Source organism: Orycteropus afer, unplaced genomic scaffold (genome assembly GCF_000298275.1).
Source record: "Orycteropus afer afer isolate SDZICR_OR568_19922 unplaced genomic scaffold, OryAfe1.0 scaffold00323, whole genome shotgun sequence".
Lineage (NCBI taxonomy): Eukaryota > Metazoa > Chordata > Mammalia > Tubulidentata > Orycteropodidae > Orycteropus > Orycteropus afer.
Genome location: NW_006921910.1, coordinates 574,529 through 600,244, shown reverse-complemented (window position 1 = coordinate 600,244; position 25,716 = coordinate 574,529). Strand labels below are relative to the sequence as shown.

General features: G+C 55.6%; 1 protein-coding gene across 1 annotated transcript; it reads right to left on the bottom strand.

Annotated features, from left to right (window-relative positions):
* Positions 1-339: 339 nt before the first annotated feature.
* Positions 340-24,689, bottom strand: SEMA3F (semaphorin 3F). Its single transcript, XM_007951982.2, has 18 exons — positions 24,578-24,689; positions 10,217-10,377; positions 10,048-10,110; positions 9,815-9,934; positions 9,001-9,093; positions 7,380-7,473; positions 5,756-5,875; positions 5,402-5,541; positions 5,167-5,281; positions 4,942-5,011; positions 4,626-4,770; positions 3,428-3,650; positions 2,708-2,796; positions 2,552-2,593; positions 2,208-2,365; positions 1,938-2,005; positions 1,502-1,635; positions 340-750 (listed from the first exon to the last, which is right to left on the bottom strand). The coding sequence occupies exons 1-18, from the start codon at positions 24,687-24,689 to the stop codon at positions 340-342; spliced, it is 2,358 nt and encodes a 785-aa protein (XP_007950173.1).
* Positions 24,690-25,716: the final 1,027 nt, after the last annotated feature.

The window sequence follows — 25,716 nt, the reverse complement described above, 5'->3', positions numbered from 1 at the left end:
CCCTGTCCACAGATCCTGGTGGTGGCTGTTGAGCAGGTAGACTCCCACCTGAGTCTGGGGACTTCCTGGTCCTGGCCTGGTCCTCTCCACTGGCCAGGCCTGGTGAGGTGGGCTCTGTGTTCTGCTGTCTCTGATCACCATGGGTCCAGGTGCTGGACGATGCTGCCACTGAGGCAAGCTATATACAACCCACCAATAAATACTGTCTTTGCAGGGGCAGGGTGTGTATAGAATATAGATATTTTATATATTTTTATATATATATATATATTTATATATCTTTTATATTAAAAGGGATGAGGACTAGGCTGGGCCACTGTAGGGCTCAAGCAGCTGGCCTCATGTGTCCGGTGGGTGGTGGCGCCGGTTCCGGGGCTTTTTCTGGTCCTGGAGCTCAGGAGGCCTGGGTGCTCCTGGGGCCTCCCTGGGGCTGGGGGGCACATGACGCCAGTAGCCCTGGCAGTACTGGTGGATGAGGCCCACTTCCGGCTGGGCCAACAGCTGGGCCAGCTCTTGGTAGGGAGGTGTTGGGTCACTTGCGCCTGGAGGTGGTAGGGCGCTCACAGCTGGCGGTGGGAAGAGAGCAGTATGGACAGCATCCCGGCCCAGCACATGCAGCTGCACCCGTGTGACGACATGCTTGAAGTTGTTCTCCGTGGCTGTGCAAGAGTAGAGGCCCTGATCACCGAGCTGCAGGGCACGAAGCAGCAAGCCCTGCTCCGTGCGCAGGAGGCGGTCCTCTGCACGAATCTGCAGGGGCAGGGAGTAGGGGGTCAGGGGCCGTGTGACCACCCACTCCCCACCAGCTAGCGCCCAGATCAGAACACCTTTGTGGTCATTCCACGTAAGGGCACTCATGTGGTGTTTCCATATCCCAAGAGAAACCCACATGTGGTTTCCATAGAATAAAAAGCATCTGAATAAGGCATCCTTAAACATTTCTAAGTCAGGAGGGGTTTTGTACAAGAGAATTTCTATACAACAGAGCATCAAAAACAAACCAAACTCACTGCCACTGAGTCGATTCTGACTCGTGGTGACCCTCACTGGGTTTCTGAGGCTGTAAATCTTTACGGAAGTAGAGCATACAGGCATGGGATTCCCATTTGATGAGAATATCCAAATGGGGCACCCACATAGAATTTCCATATGAGGGATGCTCATAAGACATTTCCATAAAATGAGAGTTACTGAACAGAATTTCTATCTACTGGAGCTCACTCCCATGACATTTCCATACAATGAGATATACAGCAGTGGGGCATATGGAATTTTCACACAAAGAGGCATGCCTATAAATGTTTTCCACATCCATGGAGTTGCCGTATAACAAGATTCATCCAAATAATTTCCATACAAGGAAGGGAGCCTGGAAGGAGTTGTACAGAGTGAAGGCTGCCCCAGATTAGTCTTTACCATATCTCAGGCCCGTGAAGCTTCCTCTGCAGAAGGGGTCCTCTATCTGCACCCAGGGTGCAGGACTGTGGTCATGGGAACTCACCTCCCGGCGCCGGTCCCCAGAATCTCGCTGGAACAACCACTTAACAGTGGCCTGGGGTGAGCGGGGCTGGCACTCCAGAAAGGCTGCACTGCCAGCCACCCCGTACTGCACAGACTCCACCGCATTCTTGTTGGCTGCGTATCAAGAAGGTGCTGAGTGAATGTACCATTGCTTCTGGGCAGACTGCAGTCAGCAAGGGGTAGGCCCCGAGGGGCATGTACAAGGGCACCCATCCATAAAGGCAGGGCTGGGCTGTTGGGTATCACTCCTTAAGAGGGGGGCCAGGGACATCCCACTCTAATATCCCAAGCCCCCTCCCAGCCCACTGACCACCTGAGAATCCTTACAGTGGGGGGCCTGGTGACCAGCTATGTGGGCTGCATGGACCCCACATGTGGTATGAGGAGCACCCAGTGGCAAGGTGCCGCACACTCACTGTTGGAGTTAAACCCACGGCACTGCCTGATGGGGTTCCCGTGTCTGACGTCCTGCCGCCGGCTCCGCCTGCATGAGGACAGCTCTTAAAGGAGGGTGCCTCCTCCTTGGTGCCTGTATCCCTAAGACTCCAGGGCTGGGCCCTATTGCCCCAGGGCAGAGTGATATCTTGCCCACAGACTCCCCCAGGATAAAGTCACATCTACCACCAGACCCCAGAACAAGGCCTGGGATCTGGTGGCTGAAATCCCATGGGCTTGGGAGTACACACCTCTTGGATGATGCTGTGTAGCGGGAACAGGACTGGCCATCCCAGGCACAGTAGGGGTCCCGGGCGAGACAGCAGTCAGCACAGGCGGCCCCATATGCCTGACAGCGATGCAGGCTCAGGTGTGTGACGCCCACAGCTGAGGCCACGTACAGTTGTTGCTAAGGGTGAGGGCAGGGACTCGTCAGTGCCCTCCCCACAGCCAGCCCCCAACAGCAGCCAGCAGGGTCCCAGGCCCCTTCCTTTTCCTGTTCTGTGCCTCAGTTTCCCCACTCCTGTGCCAATGACATGATCCTAAGAGGATGCAGATGCCATTCCTATCCCAGCCCACCTTGACAAAGACTCACCCGCTTAGAAGAGATGGTCATGGTCTTAACAGGTGCCGGGTCCTGGAAGAAGGTAGAGATTAGCTTGGTACCCTGGGGATCCCTGCCTGCCCTGCCCTGGAGGTCTGAAGTCAGGGGCTCAGCTGGGAGGGTAGGACTGGGTGGTGCTGCACCCACCTTGAAGACCTCCACCTCCTCCAGCATGAGCTCCTCCATCTCCTGGTCATCCTTGGGCAGCACGATGACCTTCTGCACTGTCCCGCGGTCTGGAACGGGCCGGGCAGGACCTCAGTGGGACTGGGGGGCTGGGGGAGGGGCACCAGCCTCAGCCCCTTCCCCCACCATGGCCCAAACCCCCTGAGGGTAGCAGAGCAAGGGTTCTGTGCCAAAATAGAAGAGTCTCCCCAGGATTAGGGGCCCAGACCAAGAGGTCTGGGGGGGACTGGCCCAGAGCAAGGGAAGTCATGGTCAAGGTCTGCTCTCCCACTCCAGACCCTTATTCTGGGCCCTGGAGTGAACAGGACCCAGGAGGTATTTCTCTGTGCTAGAGCTATGGCTGTGTGTGTGTGTGTGTACATCTATACACATCTCAGTATGTGGACCTGTGTGTCTTGCCAGTGTCTGACATCTGTCTCCCCATTTCCTGTCTACACATGGTCCCCAGGTACCCTAATAGTGACCCTGCTCTCCTGGCTTCCTGGGGATGGGAACAGGGTCTCCCCTCCCTGACCTTAGCTACCCTGGCAATCAGCAGTAGGGCTCCAGATGAAGAGGGTGGCAGAGCTGACCTGTACGAACCTGCAGCAACCCCTAGCAGGGCAGGTCCCAGGCCCTATGGAGCATCACCCCCCACCCAGTGGGCCCAGCGTGGGAGGGGCTAGGAGCAGCAGCGGGTACCTGTGCCCAGGAAAAGCACCTCATAGCGCCCGTCGGCTGCATCCACCTGGTCCACGGCGACAGTGGTGAGCCGATACGGGACGCCTGTGCGCACCACCAGGGGCCGCCGCTGCAGCGGGTACACGGCCTGGTACATGAGCGGGTGGCCACGCATGAAGTTGATCACTTCGTCGGGATAGTCCTTGGTGGACTTCATGGATGGTGTGAAGGTTCCACCAGGGCACTGTGGGCAGGTGGCCCCATCAGTGCCTGCCCGCCCAGGTGGGGCACACTGAACCCATTAGCTTAAGGAGAGGTCTCTACACTGTCTGCCCCCACTATTTCCACATGCCCCTCTCCTCAAAATCCCCCAGCCAGGCTTGTGCCCCCACATCCCAACCTCTCAGCAGGGCCCACTCCAGCCAAGGTCCCAAGGTCCCACAGAGGCCAAATCCCATGGCCACCTCCTCAGCTTCGTATGCCATGACCTTGTTGTGGTGTTTGGCAGAGCTGACCACTCCATTTCCATGTCCTCACACCCCACCCTACTGTCTCTTTCCTCTCTGGCTTTTCCTCCCGGTCTCACCCCTCTCCTTCCTGCTCAGCTGGACTGCAGGCCCTGAGGTTCCCTGCACGCACCAGGCACTCTCCCCTTTCCCTGATGCTGTTCCCTCAGTCTGCTCCCTACTTCTGCCAGCCTAACTCTGGCCAATCCTCCCAGGGCTGCGGGAGGAAGCATGCTGAGACCAGCCTCTCAGGGCTGACCATGTGGAACCGTTACTGCTTGCTGCCTCTGATCAGATCCTGTCGCTTTCCTGCTTATACCCCTGCAGCAGCCCATCACACTGAGATAAAAGGGAGCTCCTCATTTGACTGCAGAGCCCCTGCAGGCCTGGTCCCTGCCCACTGCCCAACTCCTTGCCTACTAAGCTCCTACTAAGCTCCAGCTATTCCTTTTGACCTTTAGCTCAGAAACATCACCTCTGAGGGCCCTCCACAGAGTAGCTGTCCAACCCAGCCCACCGTCTTTGTCTTGGGATCCTGTGGGTTCCTTCTTAGCTGATGCTGTATGTACATGGTGGGCTTATTTATGTGTTATGGGCCACCTCCCTTACCAGTCTGTGAGCACCATGATGGTGGGGACAATGTCTATAGAGCCTGGCCTGGACCAAGACTCTTAGAAGAAAAGGGGAGAGGTGGGAGTGAGTGGGGTCCTCACCGTGCCGGGCCGTGGGTAGGGCATCTTCCCTGAGAAGGGCATCCACTGGTAGTTGGGGCCCTCCTTGTGGGCAAAGGGCCCATTGAAGACCATGCGAATGTCAGCCATGGAGTAGACGCACACGGCAGAGCCTCGGAACACGGAGCTGTGGGTGGGGCAGGCCACTGCTGTGGGCAAGGCAGACCCTCGGCCCAGGGCCCCTGTCCAGCTTGCCCCTACCCCATGGCTCACCATACCACCAAGCTGGGGTCCTCCCCAAGTCACATTCCCTGAGTCTGGCCACACCCACCCCTGCTGGCCTGGGCACCAGCCTCACCCAGAGGAGATAAAGACGGCATAAATGACGGGGTTCCTCACGTCCTGGGTCTGCTGGACAAACACGTCCTCTGGGGGCAGAGGGAAAAGTGGCTAGGAGTGTGTCTTAGCCACGAGCCCCAGGGCCCCACCCACTCCTGCCCAGGGGCCTACTGAAGGCACACTACCCCTTTACCCCAACTCAGTTCCTCCTGCTGTAGCCATAGGCTGCCGGCTGGGTACTCACGGAGCTCGTCAAAGTGGGTTTCAATGCCATCTTCACCTGGCACTGAGCAGACCAGTCGTGCCTTTAGGAATGTGCTCCACTTGTTGACCAGGCAGCAGTGACCACCGTCATCATTCTAGAGGGCAGGGAGCAGTGGTCAGTTCAGCTCACTCATTCCCAGACCCTGCTGGGCAGAGCTGATGGGAGCCAGGGCTGGGCCCAGTGAGGGCCAGCAAAGGGCCCGGACTGTGCTTACCAGGCAGATACGGCCGATGCGTGCATACACAGCGGGGCTCTGAGGGGCCTCTGTTGACCGCTCCCGGAAGAAGAAGTAGAGTTTGTCATCATTGCGCTCTGCGCTGTCAGGGATGAGCTCAGCGTGGATGAATGAAGGATCTGAGGGCAGGTAGGCCATAAGCTGGGCAAACTTTTCCTCCCACAACATCCTCTTCCCCAACAGAATGCCTGGGCACAGGAACACCCTCAGGTCTTGCCCACACAAGAAACTCCCCGCTCCCCAGCTAGTCACAGGGCTGAAGATTTCCCCGTCAGTCTTCTTCATGATCTCTCTGACACGCTGCGCATCTAAGGTCTTGCATGCTGTGCTCACCATTGAGCCACCGGGAATTGTACTGGTCCGTGCGCATGGCCGTCTGCTTTCCAAGTGTGCGGAAGATGGCTGCGTCAGTGCCCATGAAATCAATGTACACACCAGCATAGAGCTCCTCGTCTGTAGGTGGGTAGGTGGGTCAGTCAAGGGGCTTGAATGACCCTAGGACAGGACCCTGTCTTCTCCCTCAGATTCCCCAGGACAAGAGCTCCAGTGTTGTGTGGGTAAGCTGTTAACAACTGGTTGGAAGGTGAGGCCGGGTGAGGGGAAAACCTGATTACTAACAATGGCCAATTCCTGTGGCATAAATACTCTCTTATAATGGTCCTTTTCAAGCTACTAACCTGACACCACTGAAAGTTGGAAAGAGAGGCTAAAACCATTGCATAGTATTTTCACCTCACAGATACAATAGACATAAATAACCTCAAGAGCATAAATAGTGAAGTGTAGTAAAATAATTAGGAAGTAATGAGTTTTGAGTATTTGTTACCTTTGTTTTTCATATAATTTATTTAGTTGTAAATTTCTGGAATTTACTGCTGCATGGAAAATGAATTTTTTCTGTAAGCTTTCACCCAAATCACAATAAAAACTAAAATTAAAAAATTATAGAATTTAACTTTTAATAATATTGTGTTTAACAATCGGCTCACAAAATTCCTGAAAATTTTACCATTGAGCTGGCTCCAACACACCACTCCTTGTTTTTCCTCTCAGACTCCCCCAGGGCAGGCTCTGTCTCTGCTATTAGACTCCCCGAGCTATGCCTGGTCCTAGGCTCTGCCATCAAGCTGGGGCTACCTCCCTAGCCAAGGGGAGGGTAATGGTCACCCCTACCCAAGGGCCTTTCCTAGCCTTGGAGGTGGCACAGTGCCTGGCAGCTGCTTTGAGAAGCAGATTGGGTTCAACAGGAAGAAAACAGGCAGAGTATAGGGGCCAGGGTCAGTGAGGGCTTGCCCAACTTAGGAGTGGGGGTAGCAGCTGCTCCTGAGGCAGGACCTCTCCTCAGCAAAGAGCCCTCAACTTACCCAGACAGGTGCCCATGAAACATAGCCTAGCTAGCCATAGGGCCAGAGATGCCAATTGGTGCCTCCTTATGTGCCTCTCCCACCTCCCAGACAAATAATCTAGACTCAGCCTGTCCTCTTCGCCAGGCCTAGGGGGCTCTGGGTTAAAGCCAGGGCAGGAGCTCTGATAGCATAGTGCCTAAGGCACTTGACTGCTAACCAGAAGGCTGGCAGTTCAAACCCACAAGCCACTCCTCGGAAGGAAAATTGGGTAATCTACTTCCGTAGTGATACCACCTTGGAAACCCAAAAAGGGGTCGCTATGAGTTGGGTCTGACTCAGTGGCACATAACAACAACAACAACAATATCTAGCCCCTTAGCTTCCCCACCTGGAAGGGCTGAAGGTCATATCACCTGGGCTCTGCTCCCCAGTTCAACACCTGGGGACTGCCTTTCTCCCCTCTCCCTCCACCAGAGGGGGGGCCCTGTAGGGGTCTGGTTTCTTGTTCTTAGCCCTGGACTATACATTGGTGTCCTCCCTCCCCACCCCCATTCTAGATGCAGAGGTCACATGTCCAGCCTATCGGACAGGGGTTGGGTGGGGGCACTCACTGATAAGGGCTGAGGTTGTGTCCAGCTTGGGGTCATACGGACACTTGCCCTTCCCTGACTCGAGTCTCTCAGGCTCCAGGTAGAAGATGTAATCCTGCAGGACAGAGAGGGCCTCAGCACCATCCAAGCTGGTCCCACAGCCAAAGAGTGCAAGCAAGGGTCATCAGGAGCCCAGGGAAAGAATGAGCCCATCCTGAAGGTCCCCTCTGCATCCCCCAGATCTCTTCGGGCTTGAACTCCAGCCAGCCAGGTCTCCCAGGGTAGGAATGCTATGGGTTCCAAGGGTGGTTCTTCCTGGTCTCAGGTCTCAGGGAAGATCAGGTCTTGGAGGGCCCCACCTCAGGGCCATGAGGTGGGACTAAAGCCCCTTCATGCCAACTGGCTCAGGAGGACTCTGCCCAGGGCCCTTTTAGGCCATAGAGGTACAACTCTTTGGGCCAAGGAGGGCTGCAAACCTGACCAAGGGTCACCGACAGAGGGCCTGGGGTCTGTCCTTGTCATCAGGTCCTACCAGGTCAGGGGGCTTTGAGGTCACTGCATCCCCAAGCTGCGTCCCCTACCTGTGGTCCTCAGAAAGGGACTAGTAGGCCATGGCCTTTTTCCCTGCCCCTTGGCAGAGTTCCCAGTTCCATAGTTCTCCCCAGGGAGTCAGGAGTTGAGGGGTCTAGCCTGGACCACACAGAATTCACCAAGTCCCCTGTGCCTCCTGGCTCAGCCCTGAAGATGCTAGGAGGGAGGCTGGTGAAGGCAGTAGGACCAGAATGAGCTCATGGGCCACGAGGGAAAGATGGAGAGAAGGGAAGGAGAGAGGCACAGAGACGGAGGAGGAAGCAGCAGTGGCAGGGATGGTGATGGGAAGGTGCACACAGGCCTGCTTCCGGTTACACTCTGCACACATAGGGGCTGCACACACAACTCAGCACACATCACAGCCAGCACTCGGAACCACTGCTCACAACACAGACACACATTCTGTCTGCGTCCATCCTGCTCTGCAGCACTCCCTAATGGACACATGCTCCAGTGACCACTTGCTCATCATTCACTGGCAGCCCCTGTCCCCTGCCCGCCCCTGCCCAGCCCCAGCTCCCCCAACCCAGTCCCAGGTCACTAGCGGACAGATAGCTCTGTCCTCCCCACCCCAGGGGAAGAAACCCCTGAGTGTTCACTGGGTGACCTGTGGGAGGCACTGCCATGGACATCTGAGAGCAATGGGTGTGACTACATGTGTGGACCATTGGCTCACTCTGGGCACAGTCAGGTATAGGTTTGAGGGTGCACATATGTGTGCCCAAGTGCATGCTGGTGTGTGCTCATGTGTGTGTACACACATATGTTGCAAGTGGCAGAGCCTCTGATGTCTGTCCTCAGGGTGACTATCCTCCCCACTTGATGGCACCATGACTTCCTGCCTTGCCTACAGGGGTCACACTGAGGCCGATATGGGTCCAGCAGGGAATACCTTCTAAGCCTGTGGGCACTTCGGGGAAGGGGTGAGGCACTAAGGTCCAGAAAGACCTTGGGGAGGCTGGCCTGGGGTGTACGTTCCTGGCCGAAGGCCCAGGATGAGTTCAGCTCAGAGCAGTGTTGCTTGGTGAGAGCCTGGAAGGATGAGGCCCACCTGGAGTGGGGCTTTGGGCGTCGGGCGGAGGGTACCATCAGTGGCTCTGCTGCCTCGGCCTCTCACCACCTGCATCTGGGTCCATGGCGTGGCCTGAGGAGATGAGGAACAGGGGTTAGAGCTGCTGGGGGCAGGGGCTGGGGGAGCGGGCTCGGGCTGCCAACCTCTTATGCCACACATACCAGGCACACACATGAGCACATGCATCCCAGAGTACACATATGCACGCACACACATACACACAGACTTGGTGCAGGCCCGCACACACATGTGCCCCTTCAGTTGTCACTGTCACACGTGCCCCATGAGGTCACATCAGCTCACACACGTGCCCACATGGAAATGGAAAAGTGCAGAAGCAGGCAGGGTAGGGCAGAGCTGGGCAGGAGCAGTTCCCCCAAGCTCCTGAACCGGGGGGAGGAAGATGCTCTCCCCAGGCCACGCAGTAGAAGCTGACCCAGGCATCCAGCCCCCTGATGCTGAGGCCCCGCCAGGCCCTCTGGCTTGGCCGCAGGGGTGCTGACCACAGGCATAGCCAAGAGAACTGTTGCCATGTATGGAGCGAGTGCTCACTACATGCCAGGCACAGCGCTAAAAGTTTTGAGAAGATTAGCTCATTGCTTCCTCCTCACATCGACCTGTAGCCCCATTTTCAGATGAGGAATTGGAGGCTCAGACAGATGAGCAAAATCACTTGTCCAAGGTCACAGGACTGGGAAGTGGCAGGGCTGAGGTTCAAGTCCATCTTCCCATCAGGACCCTGGAACACAGCCACCAGGGAGGGCAGCACAGGGCCAGGGTGGATGCAGCTTACCTGGGCACGGCGGCCTCGGTTCACATAGGTGCACATGGGGTTGTAGGCGCCTGTCCCACACACATAGAGGTGTGTTCTGTTCCAGGGCTGGATGAGCCTGACGAAGTTCCCACACTCGCCCTGGGGCCAGAGGAAGAGCCATGAAGGTGTCCAGGTGCCTGCCTGGTCCCATTCACTCCTGGGGGGTTGGGTCACCCAGCCCCTATCCCACCTGTGGGGCCCTCAGCACTCACATTGCCATCTTTGCCTGAGAGCACGCACTCCTCAATGCGCTGTGGGGAGGCCGCCCAGTGGATCTACCAGAGATGAAGGGATCAGAGGTTGCATCTGCTAGACGCAGCCCTCAGCCCCGTGGTCCCAGGACCCTTGTCCCCCATGGCCTGCATCTGTGCCCGCCCTTACAATGAGGGGCTCGCGGTTGATGTCATGTAGGTCCAGAGACAGCACATAGTCCTTGCTGCCCACGTACATGCGGTCATGGTCCTCGTCCTTAAACAGGATTCGGTAGTCAGTCGTGTTGAGTAGGAAGTTGAAGAAGTGGGCGGTTCCTGTAGCCTTAAGCTCTGTGGATGGAAATCAGAGCAGCAGTTAGGACCCTTAAAGACCACCCAGCCATACCTTCTTTCAGAGAGTGGGGACAGAGGCCTCCTCAGGGAAGTGGCAGGGCTGAGGTTCAAGTTCCTCAGGGCCCCTATTCCACTCTTGGCCTAAGCCCCCAGGTCCTCTCTCAGAACTTACTGTGGCCCCTCTCTAGTCCCTATCCAGGGTAGAGAGGAGAAAATGGAGCATATGGGTAGGCTAGGGAAGGGGCCACACCCGAAGCTAAACCCCTGATTCATCTGGCTCCCAATGAAAAGGCAGTGGGTGCAGGTCAGGGCGCGTGATGGCATCAGAGACTCTTTAGGCTCCGGTTAGGTCAATGTTCCCATGTTCAGGGTTGGGTCAGCTTCCCACAGGGGTTAAAAGGGTTAATGAACAGGTGGGAGTGAGGATGGGAGGAGTGTGCAGCCAGGACAGCCTCCAGACACTGGCATAGGGCCCTGTTGCCCTGTCCTCACCCCAGCTGCCCCTACCCCCTAGCTGAGAGCAAAGCTGGCACACAGAAGGGTCCCCACTGCAGGATACTGGGAGCCCCTGCTGGAGCCATGCTGCCCCACAGACTTCCCACTTCCCTTAGCCCTGGGGGTGGTGTGAGGGACTCCAGAACTCACACGCACGTAGTGGCTCCACCTAGACATGCCAGGTTGGCTCCAGAGCCTGGCAGGGCTACGCTGACCCCACTGGACTGCTAATGGTTCTCAGGCCACTTTAAGTCAACCAGGAGCAGTCATTCCCAGGGAAAGAGGACTCCACCTGTGTGGGAGAGTCCCCAGGGCTAGGGGCAGGGTCCAAATGGATCCTGTTTTCTCTTTTGGGGCCTGTACCTTTGAGTAGCCTAGGCCCGCCCATTCCCAGGTTGCTGACGAAAAGCCCTCCTTCCTGGGGTGAAGGACAGGAAGGAGCTTGGCCAATGTCAGACACCGGACTCCAGGAAGCTTAGGAACCTGTCTCTGGTGGGGCAGAGATGGGGGTGGTGAGAGGGGTGCAGAGGGTCCCCTTGGCAAACCCCTACTCCACCCCCAGCTATTTTAAGCTCAGCAGGAGAAGGAGGATTGTAATGAAAGTGATGAATATTCACCAGCATAGGAGGCTCAGATGACAACACAGAGAAGAGCACACATACGTATACACATGACCCAGGTATGCACACATGCACGACGTGTCCTGCATCAGAGGAAGCGCTCACCAAAGAGATCACACACATTCCATCCCCCTTCCCACAGCTGAGAGTCCATTTCACAGGTGGGGCAATCAAGGGAGAGGCCTGGGCCATGCACCTGCAAGGGGAGAACAGCTGAGGTCTGAGACGCTGGACAGCCTGAAGGCAGAAGCAGCGGTGGTGGCCCCATCCCATCCTTCAAGGTCGCCCTCCACACAAGGCAGCTGTCCCTGAATGGCCTGGCTGACTCTGACCCCTGCTGTGTGCTAGGGACCCTGCAGAGGGATCTGAGAGGCTTTCTCTGAGAGCAGTTTCAGACAGAACTCCAAGATGGGTGTGGGATAAAAGTGGGCTAAGGCTAGGGGGCTCCTACAGCAGTCCCAGAGCCTATGTCTAGTACCAGGATCTCACTAGAAGGCTAGGGTGCAGGAAGAGGCCTTGCCTTGCCCAGCTCTGACTCACAGTGACAAGGGAATACAGGTGATGACCTTGGTCAACCGCTGGGACGCAGGGACGCCCAAGGATCAAAGGGCCGATCCCTGCCTGGCTTCGGCCTTACCGGCCTATCCGGCGGTGCCTCTGAAGTCCTGGGTAGGGAAGCCCAGGCACCTGTCCCGCATCTGTTGTCAGGCCACTCGGAGTCCCTTGCCTGGCCACCCAGCCATAGTGACAACAGGAAAGTAAACACTCCACCACCCCCAGGGCTGGGAAGTGGCCAGAGAGGAAGCAGGGCTGCCAGCGGAGCCCCCCCCCCACCAGCTGGGATGGCCTGCCAGGGGTTATTTATACCCCAGCTGGGGGCATGGCCTTGATGTTGCCCTTACCCATCCAGCTGGGCTACAGGATGCTTTGGGCACAATGCGGGGGGGGGGGCGGCTTTCATAGGGGCACCTTCAGACTCACACAAAGGCATCTGGGATGGGTGAAAGTGCCAGACATCTAGCCTCTGGGGATCCAACGAGTCATAACCTTTAGCCCGCACCCCTCCCAGCCTTGGACCTCAATAATCTAGATCCTCCTTTTCTGTTGTGCTATGAGTCCCAGGGCCCAAACCCCACATCTAAGACTACCATCCAAGCCCAAAGCCCCAGCATTCCCCAGCTCCAGATCTGTGAGAAAGGCAGGGCAGGAATCATTCAACAGATGAGGAAACTGAGACCTAGAGGGGGTAGGAGACTAGCCTTGAGCAACATCCTGCCTTTTAACTTTCTGCCTTATCCACCTCCCAGCCCCAATCTGTCATTGGACAGAAGTGGGGAGGGGCTTCCATTCAGTTATCAAGCACCACTCTGTGGGAAGCCTTGTGTTCACAATATCCAATTTATAGATGAGAGCATCACGGCACAGAGAAGGAAAGAGAAATGCCAAGGTGTTTGGATGTATGTGGGACCCCCCTCCAGGTCACTGGACTTTTGGCTGAAGGAGGGGAGCTCCAAGGGAAGCCAATCCTGCTGGAGACAGCCTCGCCAGGAAGGCCACGGCCGGAAGGTGACTCTTCCTCCATGACAGGGTGCGTGACTCAGGACCCTCGGGATCCCTACCAGTGGCCACAGGATATGGCGTCAATGGTTCTCATCACAGGACGTGATGTCTCAGTCACTGTGGAAACCGTGTGTGTGTGTTGGGGTGGGGGTGGGGGCAGATCCCGGGAGGTGTGAGGATGGGGAAAGGGTGGGACCAGGGGTCAGGAAACCTCAGTGATGGTTTGGGCTCTGGCCTGGGCTTTGTGCCCCAGTGGGGACACTGGCTTTCTAAGCCTCAGTTTCCAATCTAGACTATCTCTTGGGACCTTTCTACTATCAACATTCACAGTGATCCTAGGGTTTGAGGCATACAGTGATCTTAGAGAGATGCTTACATCTGGGCCCTCCTCTCACCCACCACACTTCATGGGCAGTCTCTGCCCTGAGGGCAGAGGGGGGAGGGGGAGAAGGGAGAAGAATGAGGTTCCAAATTCCCATCCCTGCTACCCCATTTTCCAGTACTGGAGAGGGGAGCAGAGAGAGCAATGGGGCAAGAAGGAGCTTCCTGTTGACTCATCCCAACCCATCCAGCCTACTCCAACCTGTCTGCACCATCCCTGACCTACAGGAGCAAAAGCTAAATCTCAAACCATCTACCTTAACCCATCCTACAGAAAGGGAAACTAAGGCAGAGAGAGGTGGGTGACAGTCACAGAGAGAACTGGGTATAGGGCTTTGGCCTTGCCAATTCATGACCAGGATATAAACCCCACTCATGCCAGATCATAGGGAAGAACTGAAACAAGGGGCCCCATGACATCACTGTACCCCTAGCTCCAGGTAGGAAAACTAAGGCCCATGAGAGAGTAGTGGTCACCCTAGGTCACAGGGTAAGGGTTGCAAGTGGTATACTGTCCCACTCCCACCTCAAGCAAAGGAACTAGGCCCAGGAACCGAGGATCTTCATTGTTCTGGGCAGAAGAACAATGACTCAGGGCAGAAGATTGGTGAATGGGCTGGAGCCCTGGCTAGTCCTGGGAACTCTCCTCTGTCACTTCTGACCCCTGGTCAGCAGGGGCAATACCCCACTGGTCTCCAGCTCCCCTAAGGGGCAAGGACTTGGTCCAAGGAGACTCAGGGGCCCAAAGAGGTATCAGTGAGAAGAGGTCAGGGCTGCTGTGAACCCAGTCTGATCATGTCCTCAGGCCTGTCCCCATCCATCTCTGCCCCACTTGTCCCAGGTGTGGTTATGGTGGCAGGACTGCAACCCTTCCCCCATTCCTATGGCAATATTAGAGGAGAGGGCTAGGCACAAGTGAGGGTTCTGTGGCTGTCAGGACTCAGGACTGGATAAACTTTGATATCCAGGCCCTTGGGTGAGGGGGTGTGCCTGCGGGATGCCTCCTGGGCTTAAGCCCAACCAAGGCATAAGCTAGGTGGGGGGACATCCGGGAAGGCCTTTCCCGTCTCTAGGAAGGAAGAGCCTTTTCTGGTATCAGACACCTCATTTCCGCAGCTGTTCCCAGCCTCTAGCTCTCCCCCATGGCCATTACACACCGATGGTCTTGGCCCAGAATGGCCAGCAAAAGTCCAGAGGCAGAAACATTCTCAGGGCATAGGGGCTCAATCCTAAGGTCTCTATTTTTTCATCTCTGGGAAGCAATTGGGAAGCCCTCATCTGAAGGAGGTGGTGGGTGGACATGGGCCCTGGGGAGGCGGTTTTACAACCCTCATCCCCGGACCCCTGAGTGGGCGGTCCCCCACCCCTGCTGCCTGTCTCTAGGACACCAGGTCAGCTGTCAGTGAGACAGGGGCTGTTGCAAAAAAGAGGGTCTTGGAGCAGAGGTGGGCGTCCCGCCCCCTTGGTTACAGCTCCACAAAGCAGCAGGCTCTGACTGACAGCATCACTTCCCCCGGCTGTGTTGGGTACCAGAAGAGTGATGGACAGGGCCCTGCAGCCTAGCCCTGACCTCTGACCTCATGTGGGCTGATCCAGCCCTAATCCCTGAGCTGAAGAGAAATGTTTGGGGTGGGGAGTCGCTGGCCAGGGTCTTTGTCAGTGCTGGAAAGACAGACTTCTCGCCCTTCTGAAGAGGGAAACTGAGGTGGAAAAGAATATAGTGATGGTAGTGGCAGACCCCAAGCAGTCCCTCCTAGACACCCTCACATGCTCTGGGGAGGGGTGGCCCTTCAGCCCCTTTATCACTTCCCCAAAGCTGAGAAAGGCCTCAGAGGAAGGCTTGGGGACTGGGCTGGCCCCTGGCTCCTGGCCTAATCCCCTTTTAATGAGCGGCCAGCCGGAAGGCCTCGGCCCCTGGCCACAGCCCTGCAACACTGGGAGCTCCAGCCAGGCTGAGCTGGGGGCAGGGCAGCCCAAAGCCTCCCCCCTGTCCAGCATACCAGCCCCATTCAGACCCCAATGGCCAAGACTCTAACCACTGGCCAGACCAACCAGAGCTCCCCTGCATCTGCAGGAAGATATCAGAGTGATACCTGCCTTGTGCCCCCATGGACTCTCTCCTGGACATCATCATTTATTCAGGCTCAGACCCTACTGAGGCAGGAGGGGGGATGTCACTGCTGACCCAGGGGCTGCCTCCTCCAGTTTCTTTCCCCAACTGTTGGTTTTTGGATAAAGACCTCACTAGTAACCAGACCCAGGTTCTGTGGTAGACTTAAACTGTCCCTGCCCAGGGGAGTAGACTCCAGGTTCCTCTGGCCCCAGTCAGTATCTACCCACAACCATCACAGCTCTTGGGCCCTGGCTCTCCAAATTAGAGACCCAGAGGCCTCCCCAGGAGCCATCCAAGCCCCACCCTCTTCCTCATGTCAGGTGAGCCAGGTCGGTGCCAACAAAACCAATTACAGCGCTCTCACCCAATTAGCAACTAATTATGGCCTCATAGCCCATTCAACATAATTAACATGTAAATGACTCTGCGTGTTTATATTCAATAACTGCTCTGATTGAATTTAATTTAAATGTCTGAACTGGGGACCCAGTTACCGTATTGTATCATCTAGAGCTACCACTTCCTGGGACATGCCCACTCTTCCAGGGGAGAGGGAGCAAAGGCCAGAGTTAAGGGACATTCATGAGGATGAGGAGAAGGGAGCATAAAGATCCTGCCCTAGCCTCCTCAGGGTAGAGGAGCAGGTGACCCAGTCCCTGCTTAGATGGGACATCCACCAACACGCCTATTCCAGGAGTGTGGGGTGGTGATGAATTCAGAAGAGCCCTTAATGGGACCCTCAAGATGGGAAATCCTCTGGTACGAGGGGGCCCTTCTTAAGGGCTACTGTAAACATTCCAGCTGTTCAGTAAACACCAAGTCCAAGATGAGCGAGCCAGGGCCGCCCACTAAGCTAGCTTCATGGATACTCCCTTCCCACTTTGGGGGTTGGGGCTGGGGACTAGGGGCTTGGGGCTGGCAGGCCTAGGCATGCTGTTCCCACGCCCGTTCCGCCCCAGCGGCCACCTGCTCCGCCCAGGAGGGGATGGACTCTGGCACGCTCCTCAAACAGGAGAAGGCAGAAAGGAAGGAGGAATAGGTCACTCAGGGCATACCCACCAGCCAGGAACCAGAAGTTCCACACCTCCCCCAAGGATGTCCATGGATTTAGCCTTTCTGCCCCAGCAGGTGGGGGCCACTCCCACCTTGGGGCCTCCACTGACCCCTGCTCACCATGCCCCCATGGCTCTCGATCGTTCTGGGTCAGGGCTGGTGGCTCAGTAGCCTGGGAGGTCCCATGACCCTCACTGTGCTCATGGTTGGCTGAAGGAACACCTTTTGAGTATTCACCAACAGGGCAGAGGTCAGCACTCCAGCCAGCTAGGAAGGACACAGTATGACCAAAGGGCCTGGCATGGGGGGGTTGCGGTATAGGCCAGTGGGGTGGAAGAGGTGGCCCGGTCATGCAAGCAGCTCACATAGCTATGTGCCTGCCCCTAAGGAAGCCTGGAGAAGTAGGAAGAGGGGTCAGTCCCGAGGGGGAGGGTTGCACGGATCCATTTCTCAGGTGGGGAGAGGCAAAAGGCTAGTCAGAGTCTCCAGCTCCAGGGGCCTCAGGGGCCCACCCCTCCTTCCACATTCCAGAACTGGCCCGGAAACCCCTCACTCCTTCCTCTGCCACCTCCTCCTCCTCCGTGACTGCAAAAGACAACAAACTCTCCACGGCTCATTTACTCCGATAAATCACCCAGACAGACAGGCTAGGATGGGACCGACAGGCCAGTGGGTGTTGAGACCCTCCCCCTGCCCCTGGGTCCAGCCCCCACCTTTGCTGCCCTCCTCACGTTCCTAGGGTCCCTGCAACATCACCTATCTGGAGAGTCTCAGTATGTCCCAGATGGGCTTAGCCCTCTCCCCAACATTCTGATGGGGATTTGAGGCACAGAATAGAAAGACGTGTGCTCAGGGTCAGCCTAAGAGGATGCAGTAGCTGGGTCGGGAGCCTAGGACCCAAGGACCCAGTGGACAAGAGAAGGCAATGAGAGTGCCACAGAGGTCAGCTGCTGGGACAGGAAGTCATGTTGATCCAGTTGTAGAGTGTGACCCACAGAAGTCACCAGGAGCCAGCCATGCTGGCTGACCCGCAGATATACAGGTCAGTGGGCTTGGCCCTCAGAGGGAAATGAGGGCATCAAACTCAGTTCCAAGTAGGAAGGAACAAAGCCCTTGGCTACAGAACCTTAGAGGAAAGAGCATGTCCGGGTAGGAAGCCAAGGAGGGGACAGCATGATGACAAGGGAGTTGGAGGAGGAAAAAGGGGGCAGGGGAAGGAAGGAAGGAAAAAGAATGGGGAAAAGGGGCTACCTGGATCTTAGGCCAGCAGCCCCAACCCAGGCCCTACCCATTTGCTGGGACAAGACTAGTGATCAGAGTCTAGAACCCAGGAGGCCCTTGGTGACTCCAGTGGCCTCTACTCTCTCCCTGGGGCTGATCAAGAGCCTGGGTGGGGGGTTACTGCAGGCCTGCCAAGCTCAGGAACCCACGTGAACAAGGCTTTGGATTCAGACCACAGTCTTCTGGCGTCCAGGCCTCTGGCAAAGGCCCTCTTGCTATTTCTAAGAAAAATGCAGCAGGAATCCTCTCTGCTTCTCCAAGGCTCCAGGGGCTCACTGGAGGCGGGGCTCAGATTCCCAGGACAGCAGCAGGCCTGGTCAGGAAAACATGCTATCGGCCCAGCCATGTAGATACCCAAGTGAGTGGCCCAGATCTTGCCATCCCTGGACAAGAGCCAGGACAGTATTCTCAGAGAGGGTCATTGCAGAGCACCATGTGCCCCAGCCAGGCTGGGGGCTGATCTCGGGGGAACCACCCCTAGAGGCTGCCACTCCCTACTAATGCATCTCTTGTTGGATTTTTCCCAGTACATATTTAGTACCTCTGCCGTGAGAAAAGAACTTAAAATGCACAAAGAGAAAGTCCAAATTCTACATCCTAAAACCAAAAGCAAGATCCAGCCTCTCACTTTTCTCAGCAGTCACTGCACCACTCACACCCCTGCTCCTGCTCTTCTCCTCTCACAATCTCCCTTCTCTGCCAAAGATGCAGCTGTCTCCAGGAAGCCTGCTTGGATATGTCCTTGGTAGGAATTCACCTACTGACTCTACTCCATGCCACAGGGCTCAGGTCCCTACTGCAGCCCTTCATAAATGTCTCTCTTACCAAATGTCACAATTCTGGAGGGGTGTGAGACTCCTTGGGGCAACCTCCTGGATCAGCACTCATGAGCCAGCCACTATCAGTGTAGCTTCTGGTTACTAAGACTCACTTTAGCAGCGCAGTAACCATATTGATACAGTCAATCTTTCTAACAACCTCATGAGGTCAGTACTATTCTTACTTCCATTTAACAGACAGGACAGTGGGAACATAAAAAACCAGCCGCCACCACCAAGTTCATTCTGGCTTATAGTGACCCCATAGGACAGAGTAGAACTGCCTCACTGGGTCTCCAAGGCTGCAATTCTTTACTAAAGCAGATTGCTTCATCTTTCTCCCATGGAATAGGTGGTAGATTTGAACAACTGACCTTTTGGTTAGCAGCCAAATGCTTTAACCACTGCACCACCAGAAACCAAAAAAAAAACTAAACTCACTACCATCGAGCTGATTTGACTCATAGCGACCCCTCCTTGGGTTTCTGAGGCAGTATCTCTATGGAAGTAGATTGTCCAATTTCCCTTCCAAGAAGTGGCTGGGGGTTTTGAACGGCCAGGCTTCTGGTTAGCAGTCAAATGCCTTAGGCACTGAAGTTAATGATCCAAGGTCTACCCACAGCTAAAGAGTCCCCGGGAAGCAAATGGTTAACACACTTGGCTGCTGAGAGACTGGACTATAGCATCCACCCAGAAGATCCTCAAACGAAAGGCCTGGTGCTCTACTTCTGAAAATCAGCCACTGAAAACCCTACAGAGCAAAGTTCTACTCTGATACACATGAGGTCAGCGTGAGTCGGAATCGACTCGATGGAAAAAATAAACAACAACAAACCACAGCCAGAATACTAGCAAGGCAGACAGAGTTCTCAAGATGCTTCTTCCACAGGGCCAATGGCATCCCCACATTACACAGCAAAACACCAAGGCTGGGAGATGCAAAGTCACTTGTCCGAGGTCACACAGCTGACAAGGGCAGAATCAGAATTTGTCTGCCTGATTCTATTACCACCACCTCCTCTGCATTACACCAAATACAAGTGTTCCTCTCCCTGTCCTGAGGAGGGGCTGGAGGTCTCCTGACAGTCAGGGACCAGGTCCCCACAGCCCTGCAGACATCTCCGGGACCATCACCACCTCAGGATGGGTAATGGGGTCAGAGGGTGCACACACACAGGTGCAGACAGCCAAGAGCCCACTCAGAGGCTACCGCCGGCAAGCCACAGAGTAAAAGATGCCTTTACGGGCCGGGATGAGATTTTTATCTCAGCGGTTTCTCTTTAAATTCTTTATGATTACGAAGCAGCGGGGGCTGCCAAGGAACATGATTTACTCCTTGAGCATACACCAGCTCCTCGCTCGGTGCCAAGGGAAGCTGGAGCCAGGGAGGGAGGGGCAGGCGTCATGCCAGGGAACCAGAGACAAGGTCTGTGCTGCTGAGGCCCCAACAGTGTCGGTCCCATCTGAAGCTTGGCTGGACCTGGAAGGGCCACAGCTGAAGGGCCCAAGCCCTGTCCTCACTATCTCAGGCTGGGGCTCAGGCAGGTTCTCGGGCAAGCACAAAGACCCTGTCTCCACTTTACCTAGGGTTGATTGCTGGCCATCCGGGGTAGGGCAGCCCCCAGGACCTCCCAACTCCTGAAGCAGCCACTTCTGAAGTCCCCTTTCAGGAGTGAAGTGGCTCCCATTTCCTGGAAAACCAAGATCCCAGATGCAGGGATCTGGGCTCAAGTTCATGCTTTGGATCTTCCTTCCTGCTTCATCATGGCTTATCCCGGAACACCCGCCCCTCCCAGGCTGGCCAGTTCCAAACTTCATGGTAGTTGTCAGAGTCACCTGACCCCTGCCCAGCTCCCTGGTGCCTGATCCCTAGTCTCCATGTCCCTGGGCCTCCTTTCCTACCTTCCCCCATTCCCTGGAATCTGAGGCTTGATGCCTTGGTTTGGTTTTGGTCCCAGAGTCCCTGGGAGCCAGGACCAGCTCTCTAATTCTTCAACCAACCCCCCTGAGACAATGGATCAAGGTTTGCTAAAGGCACTTCTGCCTCCACCCATATTCACCCCCTTTATGGGTGAAGTAAATAGGCTATGACCCCTCCCAACCTCTCATCTCATTTCCAAACAAGGAGATCTGGTGACTTTGGTCCTTTGCTGCCAACACAAATGATGTGTATGATGGTACTGTTCTGGGCCATTAGCCCCAGAGGCCTGGCTGAGGTAGCTATGAAGGCAGTGATGGGCACTCACCCACTCACCTTCCTCACTGAGCAAACCTACCGTTGCCCCAGCCAAAGGAGTCCTTTTTTCTTTTGGGCCCTGGTTTCCTTGTCTCTGAAATGAGGGGGTTTCCTAGGGGATCTGCTGAGTGTAGGGGCAGGGATATTCAAGGGCTAAATTTACAACCTGGAAATAGCAAACCCAAGTGCTGCTGCTTCCAGACAGGACATGGGGAGCCTGCCCAGTAAGACCCCTGCCCACTTCTTGGAAAATGAGGTTGAGAGGCTGAAGCTGGCATCACAGATCCTGAAACCCTGAACCTCTCATCCACTCCACATGCTACTCTCAGTCCTGGGACAGGAGCAGGCATAGGCAGAGCCAGGCTCAATCTCATTCCACTCCTGAGTGACCTGGGAAGCCACCGAACCCCTCTGAGCCTCATTCTTCACCAGACAGCCAGGGAGACCCCTCGTACCTTGGTGGGACCACTGCTGCCTAGGGTCATATGGTGGAGGTGAAGGAGGGCTTCTCCTGCCTTGGATTGTGATTCTGAGTGAAGGGGACCCCAGGCCCAGGCATGGATGGGTAGAGGAAAGAAGGTCCCACTGCCTAGGTTCTCTAGCCCCAAGCATCCACAAGCTTTCAGGAGCCAGGAATCCAAGACCTCACTTGCTCTGGAAATCTTCCTCACTTGACACCTCACTTTTACCTAACTTTGGCTGTGCTGCTGATGGAAGCTTAGGAGATGGGCCATAGGAGGTCCTAAAATCTGACTGAACCTTGGGCTCCTCCTCCCTCAGGCCCTCCCAGCTCTAGACCTGGCCAGGGTGCCCAGGCGGATGGGCGGGCAGCAAGCCCACGCCTGGCCCAGTTCCTGCCTTTGTTCCTTTATCTGCCTGGGCAGCACAGTCCCTCATGCCAACACCTCTGGCTTGGAGGGTCTAGCCCAATCCAGGTCTAAACTGGCAGCTTCCAGCAATAGCAGGACCCAAGGCAGGAGGGAGGGAAGCCTAGCCTGAGCCCCTGAGGACTGGTGTGCTAGCTACTATATTCATCTGAGGTACAGATGAAGAAACTGAGGCACAGCCAGAGTGAGTATCAGTGCTTCTGCAAGCAGTCTTCTCTGTGCTTTGTGGTTACTCTGGAGGAAGAGGCTCCCCTTCCCAGAATCTGGCCTGGCTGTGGGATCCATTTCTCTAGGTCTCTGTTATTACTCCACAAACACTTGGTGAAGTACTACTGCTTGCTAAGGGCCACCCTTTGTGCACATGACCCAGCTAAGACTATCTAGCATGGGGGCAGAGCACAGGGCCTGGTGCACGGTAGATGCTGGGCTCCTCGGTGACACTGACCAGCTAAGTACCTATTGTCCTTTCAGCCAGTTTGAGCCCCCTATCTTGTTTACTGTGGAGTACCCAGTACCCAGCAGAGGGCCTAGCACATAGTAGGTCCTCAAGTAGCTGCTGAACTGAAGTGACATCTAAAGATAAAACCAGGACACAAAGGCAAGTGGGGAACAGGGAGGGTCACTCCGGGCAGAGGAACTTGTGTGTGCCGAGGCACAGAGGTCTCTGTGATGGGGTAGCCCCGGGCATCCCACAGCCCCACCCCAGGCTGTGTCAGCACCGCAGGCTGGCCGCCAGCCTGAGAGGTGAGTTGGGCTTTTAGTCACTGCGGGTGTCGGCTTCAGAGCTAATTGAGAGGGAATCGACCTGACGCGCTGTGGGCGCCAGCAAGGCCAGGATGCCAGGGTTCTATTTCTGGCCTCGCCTCTGCCTCCTGTTTGACCTTGGCCCTGCCCTTGCCTGAGCCTCGGTTTCTCTCTCTGGGAAACAGGAACAAAAGCCTCTGCTCTTTGCCCCTGGAGATCTGAGAAGGTTTACAACAGAACTTCCCTAGGTCTTGTCCCTCTTGCTTCTTCTCACTGGTCTCCAGGATGATGACAAAAATAACACCTTGAGTGAAAACCTGGGTTCCGGGAGTCCCAGAGGTGTGGAGACTGAGCTGTCCACAGTCTGTAGCAGAAGGGGACACATCACTCCCTCTGGGCTGGGAAGGGGATGGGGTGGCAGGGGTGGGGGCTTGGCCCCTTCAAGATCTATTAATCTGCTCTAAGGAATTCCACCAGGGGAGGGTGGAGGTATTAGCAAATAAGTATCTTACCTTCCCAGGCCTGAGGGACATGTTGGGGGAGGTGCTTCAACAACAACAACTGGTTAACTCTTCCCTGCACATTGCTCAGGTCCTCCACAGGACCCCTTTTGAGAACATTGTGTTGGTGACTGAGAGAAATCGTAACAGGCAGCTCATTCCCCCTCCTCCCATTGAGTCACAGGGGTGGGATGAGGCCAGGGCTGGGGCCCCGTGGGGGGGCGGGGGGGACTTGGTGGGGTGGGGGTTGGGCCTTGGCTGAGCCTGAGGAAGGAAAGTTCAGCCCAGCCTTTCACCCCAATATGGCTGCCTGCCCGGAAACCTGCCCAGCCAGGGCTAGTCAGCCCCACCCAGGGCAGGCGGCTGAACAAAGTCAAAGTGACCGTGGGCCCAGAGAGGGAGAGGGGCTGAGGCTCAGGACTCAGCAGTGATTCTAGGTCCCCTGGGTCCTAATGCTGAGGCAGACACTCTTGAGGAAGTGGCCAGTGAGTGAGCCACCTGTGCACCTGGGAGTACCTGTGTTTGCCTGCCCAGAGGTGACAGGGCTGAGGGACCAGCTTCTCACTCTGCAGGCCCCAACCCATCTTTAAAACCTTCCAGTGAATTTCCAGGCAGAGTGCTCATTGGGAATCTCAGGAGGGTGCACTGTCCCTGAACCCACCAGGTGGATCCCACTAGCCCTCCAGCCAATAATAGCACCCTCCCTGATTCCTGGGAATCTTTTCCACCTTGTTATGTTGTTGTTGTTATGTGCCGTCGAGTCATACCTGACTCATAGCGACCCCTCCTTGGGTTTCTGAGGCAGTATCACTACGGAAGTAGGAATGCCCAACCTTCCTTCCGAGGAGTGGCTGGTGGGTTTGAACCACCAGCCGTCTGGTTAGCAGGCAAGTGTCTTAGCCACTATCCTACCAGAACTCCCAAACTTTTCCACCTAGACATCCATAAAAAAGGTCTCTCAAGCGCCCATACCCCAACAAGCAGGTCTCGGGCCCTCAGACTTCCTGAGGCCCCAGGGTCTGCCTGATTGTCCCTCTGGCCTGAGCTGCCCACGGCAGGACCAGGTACACATCAGTGGAGAAGAAGGGTCTTAGCAAACATAGATTTGGAATCATTGCAGAGAGAGACAACTTGAAGATCCTAAACAACCCAGCCCAGGACCTCACAGTCTGACCCCAGAAGGTACCCAGATTCAAGACCCTTTTCCTAAAATGTCTAAGTGGGCCAGACTCCAGGCTTTCCATCCTCCCATCCCTGCACATACACATACCCAGAGCAACCCATGTAGCGGCACAATTTGTCTTTCTGTTGTTGTTGTTGTTAGTTTAATAATCATTATGAAATATTTCACATATGAAAAAAAGACTTAGAGCAACATAGTAGATATCAGTTAACTTAAGAAATAACAGCTTGTCCTTTTTGGCCCTGATCTCTCCTCTCTCCCACGCAGCAGGGCCAAGTGCTGTGAACAGAGGACAGCGCCTGGGGAAGAGAAAGGCAGCTTCTTACCTTTGAAGGACAGCCGGACCCGGGGTGTGGCCTGGAGGAGGTCCTGGGTGGGGGTGGCTGGCCAGGCCCCAGTCAGTAGGGAAGCCCAGAGGAGGAGACCAGCGACAGGCATTGTGGGAGGGGCCTAGGGGCCCAGGAAGCAGGCTCAGCTCTCTCTCCAGACACCTGGTAGAGGGTAACCAAGAATAGAATGTAAGGCAGATGAGGGAGTCCCAACCTACCAGCATCTCCCTATACCCAAAGTGCCTTAGTTCCCCATTTAAACAAAAAGGATGATAGATTCCTCCTTGCCCATACCCCTAGCCTGGAGCCATGACACAGTGTGCAAACCTCATACACATTCTCTGCCTTGGAGAAATTAACAATGGGCTTGAAGATCAGGAAAGAGTAGGCAGCCTGAGGTCACCAGAGCTGATTAGGGCTGCTGGAGAACCAAACTCCTCCCACCCCCTCAGAATCCTGAATTCCATTCACAGGGCACAGCCCCAGCAGGTGATCTTGGAGCCCTCCCCTGGCCCCCAACAGGCTATCTCTTCTGCACTCATCCCCAAAAAGGGGGCTGCTCCTTCTCTTTCCCACCTGGAGGAACAAAGTCTGTCCCTGCCTACTCCAGTCAAACTTCTCTTCCCAGTGCAGAGAAATCTGGACCTGATTTAGTCAGGGAGCATAGGAGAAAGTGAGGGAGATGAGCAAGACACACAGAGACAGCCCGAAGTAAAAGAGGGACAGTACTGGGCAGAGAAGTGGCAGAGAAGCAGGGCCTACTTCTACTGAAATAATCACAGCAGGAGGGATCCAAGTTAGATAGGCAGAAGGACTTTGTACCAAGGAAAAGTTGCAGCCCCTCCTAGAGGGACAAAGAAAGGAAGCCAGCTTAGGGCAGTGTCTGAGCCACCTCAGTTACCTCTGCAGAGTCACCAACCCTCAGCAGGTCCAAGTTTCAATTCTGTGTTTTTCAAATATTGTCTCCCCAGGCAGGCTGGCTGTTGGGTAAACGCAGCCCAGCACCAGTTGTCTGAACATATTGCTCCCTCCCAGCACAATTCAGCGCCAACTCCCACCCCCCAACCCACATGTGTCCCTACCCCCATCTCCCAGATCTGCCCTATTTGGTCCCTTCTCCCAAGAGAGGCAGGACC

What these genes read in the sequence shown, in the direction of transcription:
- SEMA3F (XM_007951982.2), bottom strand. Translation starts at nt 24,689, where the DNA reads ATGCCTGTCGCTGGTCTCCTCCTCTGGGCTTCCCTACTGACTGGGGCC. An exon ending in CGCCCAAAGCCCCACTCCAG is followed by an intron (nt 7,474 to 9,000) that starts GTGGGCCTCATC and finishes TCTGTCCTGCAG; the next exon opens with GATTACATCTTCTACCTGGA. An exon ending in GGTGCTTTTCCTGGGCACAG is followed by an intron (nt 2,797 to 3,427) that starts GTACCCGCTGCT and finishes GGCCCGTTCCAG; the next exon opens with ACCGCGGGACAGTGCAGAAG.